The following is a 6,040-nucleotide window of genomic DNA, read 5'->3' as shown; positions in this document are numbered from 1 at the left end:
TAATCATTTATTTAATTACTAAAATTTAACTATATTCATTCTCTTTCTTTAAAAAATACGTTGTTATGAAATTTATCGTGCATAAAACATACTTATTTAGACATGTATTATTGTTCATCATTTTTTTTGAATTATAAAAAAAAAGAAACATTCAAAAAAATTTTTTTCACTATAGATTTTACAAAAATTAGTAACATTTATTCGAGAAAAATTTCAACAAAGAGTAATATTTTTCCTTGAATAAATAAAAAAAATTTTAAATATATCAAAAAAAAAATATATTTTTTTAGGAGTTATTAAGAAAGCAAAAATACAATATGTGCTATAATATTATTGCTCCTAGAACTATCATTAAAATTATAATTATATAATATTAATTATGTTAAAAAAAAAAAAATTATATATAAAATATTATTAAAATTTATAATTTTATTTTAATTACTATATATAGATAGTGATGAAATAATAATACTACATAAAAGATAATTTTTAGATAAACAAAGAAAAAGAAATGAAATAAAATTGCACGTACAACATTACTTATATATATAAATATGAGAAAAATATAAAAAAAAAAAAATATATATACATATTTATTATTAAAAATAAAATATATCTGAATTAAGTTACATATAATTTAACAATGATAATAATAAAAAACATATTGGATTTATTTTAATAATTACATAATAATTTTATAAATTGGTTCAATTTTAGCAATATAAATAGAAAAAAATAAGAATATAGTGAAACTTATGTACATACAATAATGGTATCTTATAAAAAAAATTATAAAAAAAAAATTAAATACAATTATTAAAATTACGGTTTATAAAGAAAAATGATTTACAACTATTGTTGTAACTATATTAAATACCCACTATATATGTTTGAACGTTGATTAAAAAATGATTTGACTTGAAATTTAAATTCTAATAATATAAAGAAATAATTTTAGATTATATATGTGAATACAGCATTACATGCTTAAACATTATTACTAAAAGCTTTATGTAAAAAAGAAAAAATTAAAATAAATATAAAAATAAATATAGTGGAGGTGTATGTTAAAGTAATAAATATATTTTAGTGTAGATATGATAAACTAATGATAAAGAAATTTCACATTATAAACAAAAGAAAATAAAAATATAATTCTACATAAAGTGAACTATTTCATTAAAGAAAAAAAAAAAAGAAAAACAAAAACAACCATCAATAAATTAAAAAAATAATGATAAAAAATAGAAATTTTAACAAGAAAAATATATATTAAAATAGTTACTTTGAATTTACGATAACGCCAAAAAAATTACAATCAAATGATATAAAATTTATTATTTAATACAAATATATATAATAATTATAAGTATGTTTTATCAATTGCCTGTTCAATGACTTTTCTGGAGCACTAAGCAAACAAATTAAGAGCACGGAGGGTTTTAACTATGGATTTAATGAATTCATGAATAATTTCCCATGTTATAAACAAGTCAACTGTATTTATGCAATCTACTATGTTGAGAATTTATTAGCTATTAAGAGGTATTTATTTAATTTAATAAGAATTGTATTATACTTATTAAAAACATAAATACTCCTTAATTTTCTATTTGTACATATGTATTTTTTTAATCATAGTCTTACGAATGGTGTTTAACACTTAAGGATATTATGTTAAATTATCAAACGTACAAAATTAATAAAATATAAATTATACTATATAAATAGTAGTATATAAAAATTATATTATCATTAATATAAAATTTTCTCATAAAAATTCAAAACATAAATTCCGTACAAAAGACACTCTTTTGTAAAAAAAAAATATTTCTGATATTTTTTTTTTTAACTAGCACTTGCATGGCTCACCATGTATTTTACATATAGATAGCCATTTTCACTCTTAAAAAGGTTAATAATTCTTTTTATTATCCAGCAAGGAATTGTTAGTCTTTTTGAGAATAAAAAGAATTAGCTATATAGAAAATAAATAATTATCCGTAGAAACTCTAGATAAAAAAAAAATAATAGTTGTCAATTTTTTTTGCTTTCCTTTTGTAATTTAAAATAAATAAAAAAATATTTTTATTTTTTTTTTAAATTGATTGATGATTTAAGAATAGAAGAAGAAATTTAAAAAAAAAAATTCTTTTTAGCCAAATTTTGTCTAAATTTATAAAAGAAAACGCTATATTTACGATAATAAAATTCTCATATTTTATAGTATTTATATAATTTAATTCGTATTTAGTTAATTATTTATTTTTCTTAAGTTGAGAGCAATGAATTGACTGCTAGACATAATTCATAATATTATAAATAAAATTTGTGTAATTAAAATCAGTAGTTAATGAGAATTTATATTTTTAACAAAAATTTAATATTTTTATTAAAGTAAATAAATGCCTCTTAAAAATTAATTCTCAAGGAAGTAGACTATATAAAAAAATTTTATTGGTTCATATAATTAAATCTAAATTTAAATTTATTAAATTAATGAAGAGAACTTTACATGCTCTTTATTAATCTATTTGTTCAATTTTCTTGCCAAGTCATTCAACGGGCAATTAATAAAAATATGGTCATTGAACGGGAAATTAGTTAATTATTAAAACAAATATTAATATAAATACAAATAAAGATAAAATACTTTTCTTTTTTATAGTTTTCGAAATTAGTTTTATATGTTTAAAAATTAATCTAACAAAAAAAATTTTTAAAACACAAATACAAACGATTTCAATAAAAACTTACCTTTAAATAAAATATACTTCTTTGTAAATTAAATTATTTTTCTATCATTTTTTTTTTTTAATTTAAATTTTTTTTAAAAAAATATAATTAATAAAAATATCTATATAAAAAGAAAAAAAATTAATTTTATTTTTTAGAACTATAAAATATGTAGGATTAGATTTCTATCTTTGCTTGTATAACACAAGATATTAAATTATAGAGTATTANTTCTTCATTTTCTTCATTTTCTTCATTTTCTTCGTTTTCTTCGTTTTCTTCATTTTCTTTATTTTCTTCCTCTATTTGTTCATCTTTATATTTATTTTTCATGGATTTTTTTAGTTTTTGTTTATTCCATTTTTTTAAAAAATTTCTCTGTTTTTCTAGCCATTGTCTCTCAGATACTTGTCTTTCAAATATAAAGTCTTTAATTTCTACTTTTGTATTACCTAATATTTTTGATTCTTCCATATAATTTATATGTCCTGTTTTATGCCAATTTAATTTCATTTCATGAAACCATTCTTCTCGTTTCCAGGATTCCCATTGTTCTTTCTTTTTCCTTATTATATCATTTATAATTTCTTCTTTTTCTTCATCATTAATTTCTTTTTGTGTAATTCCATGTTCATCTAACCCTTTATGTCCATTTTTTCTTTCTATATATGTTTCCAGAAATTCTTTTTTCATATACTCTATTTCTTCTTGCATGCACTGATCCAATATCATCATATATATTTCAATCCACAAATTAGATATCAAATTTATCCTCTCTATATTTTCACTAACCTCATCTTTTATATCAACTGTTTTTGGATCCGTTTCAATGTTATCTATATTATTTTTTTTTTCTTTTGTTTGCTCATCTTCTCTTTCATGCTTATCTTCTTCCTCATTATAATCGTCTAATAGCTTATTAAACAATGCTTCCTTCTCATATTGTGTAAATAATATTCTTTGCTTCTTTATCCATTGACTCCATATTTCATTTTTCTTCTCTAATTCATTATTTTTCTCTATATTATATGTTCCTTCAATGAATTTTCTTTTATCTATTGTTCCTATATGTATATTTTCTTCTTTTTTCCATTCCTCCATTAAACTATTAAACCATTCTTCTGTCCTCCATTTTTCTATCATATTTTTATGCCTTTCTATCAATTTCCTAGAAAACATTTTTTGTCTTTCTAATACAGTAATACTACTTTCTTCTATATACATTGTACTTTTTTTTTCCATTATATTTCCATATAATCTTTCGTCACTTTTCCATTCATCCAAACAAATTTTCAAAAAATTTTCTCTATTCAATTCCCACTCCTTTTGTTTATAATCTTCCATTATAATCATTTGTATTTCTTTCATAGTTTTCCATTTTGGCTTTCTTTTTAATGTAATAGAATTTTTCTTATTTTTTATTTGTACTTCTTCGTCCTTCATTTTTTTTTCTTCTACTTTTCGTCCTTTTTTACTCGTATTTGTTTTTTCTTTACATTCTTCATGCTTATCTTTTATTTCTTTTAATTTCACTTTGTTTTCATCTTCATTTTCATTTTCTCCTATCAAATTTATTAGCCATTTTTCCATGCTTTCATTTTCTATCCATTTCTTATTCATTTCTTCCCAATATTCCTTCCATATAATTTTTTTCTCATAAATCATAAAATTTTTAATTATTTCTTCATTATTTTCTGGTAAGTTTTTTTTACTTAACTCTTCCATATATTTTTTTTCTTTCTTATTCCAATCTATTTTCAATTCAATAAACCAATTTTCTCTTATTAATTTTTCTAATTCTTTTTTATTTTCTAATGTAATATTTCCTGTTATTTCTTTTTCTATTTCCAACATTTCTTCTGGATTTATCGTTCTTTTCAATTCTTCTATGCATGTATTAAGAAATTCATTTTTTATCATCATCCTCTCCTCTTTTTTACATTCCTTTAATACCATCATATGTATATCAATCCATAATTTCAATTTTAAATTGTTTTTCTTTGAATCTTTATCTGATTTTTCTTCTCTTTCCATTTTAATATTTCCTTCTTCACTACCTTCTCTTTCTATATTTTCTTTTATTTCTTCTTCTATTTTGTATTTTTCTAATAATTCATTAAACCATTTTTGGTCATCAGAATCGTGCAACCACGTTATATGCTTTTTTACCCAATTCCTCCATATTATTTTTTGTTTTTCCATAGAAGGATTATTTAAATCATTTTCTGTACTTTTTATTATCCCTTTTTCTTTTATTATTTCTGAATAGTTAACTTCCTCATCTTTCCATTCTCTCTTCAAATTTTCAAACCATTTTTCATTTTTCCATTTTTCTAATTTCTTTTTATGTCCTTTTTTATACTGTTTCCACAGAAGTTTTTTATTTTCTAGCATAATAGTAACATTATCCTTTTTCTCCTTTTCTATTGTTATATCTAAATATATACCTTCTTTTTTTAATTCATCCAAACAAATTTCAAAAAATACTTTCCTGTTCTTTTTCCATTCCTCCTTTTTACATTCGTCTATAACTATCATATATGTTTCTATTATAATCTTCCATTTTAATTCTTCTCTTATTATCGCAATATCATTTTTTGTTTTTATATTAATTTCGTTTTCTGCTGATTTTTCTTTAAATGTATTATCTATTTCATTTTCAAATACAATTTTACATAATGAATTATTTGTTTTATTACATAAATTATTGAGTTGCATATTATTTTCTAGTAATTCATATGGAATATCTGAAGGCTTCATTATAAAATTCATTGAATTTTCTTTCTGATTTTTTTTTTTTGTATGTTTTTTCTTTTTCTTTGTTCCTTTACCAGGTAAAAATCTAATAGGTCTATGCTATTACATAAATAGAAAATTTTAAGTATATAAAATATAAATTTTTAATGATAATTAGATAATAAATAAGAAAAATAATTAAAAGGAATGCAGTAATATATATTTATAATAATTTCATCTTACCTTATAGAGAATAACGAAAAGGAAAATAATTAATAAAAGTGATGCACCCAATGAAAGGGCAATCAACACAGGGATATTTGCTGTACATGTGGGAGTGTTAGGATTATCAGTTGTTACATTTGTAGTAGTATTTTGGGTAGGTATCGGAGTAGTAGTTAGAATGTTATTAGATGTTAACAAAAAAAAAAAAAAAAAAAAAAAAAAAAAAAAAAAAGGATTAAACCAAGGAATATATAAGTTTTTTCAAAAAAATACTTAGAATTACTCAAGAAAAAAAAAAGAAAAGAAAAGAAATATAAAAGATATATATGTATAACAAAAACAT

General features: G+C 20.2%; 1 protein-coding gene across 1 annotated transcript, besides 2 other annotated features; it reads right to left on the bottom strand.

Annotated features, from left to right (window-relative positions):
* Window positions 1–1,372: 1,372 nt before the first annotated feature.
* Window positions 1,373–1,782: a repeat region.
* Window positions 1,783–2,171: 389 nt separating this feature from the next.
* Window positions 2,172–2,578: a repeat region.
* Window positions 2,579–2,913: 335 nt separating this feature from the next.
* PGAL8A_00498200 (surface-associated interspersed protein (SURFIN)) lies at window positions 2,914–5,592 on the bottom strand (the record flags this gene model as incomplete). Its single annotated transcript, XM_028673792.1, has 1 exon — window positions 2,914–5,592. A coding segment is annotated over one exon (2,679 nt), but the record flags the coding sequence as incomplete, so codon positions are not given.
* Window positions 5,593–6,040: the final 448 nt, after the last annotated feature.

This window comes from Plasmodium gallinaceum, assembly GCF_900005855.1.
Source record: "Plasmodium gallinaceum strain 8A genome assembly, contig: PGAL8A_v1_149, whole genome shotgun sequence".
Lineage (NCBI taxonomy): Eukaryota > Apicomplexa > Aconoidasida > Haemosporida > Plasmodiidae > Plasmodium > Plasmodium gallinaceum.
The sequence above is the reverse complement of the archived record's forward strand: the minus strand, read 5'-3'. Positions and strand labels throughout refer to the sequence as shown.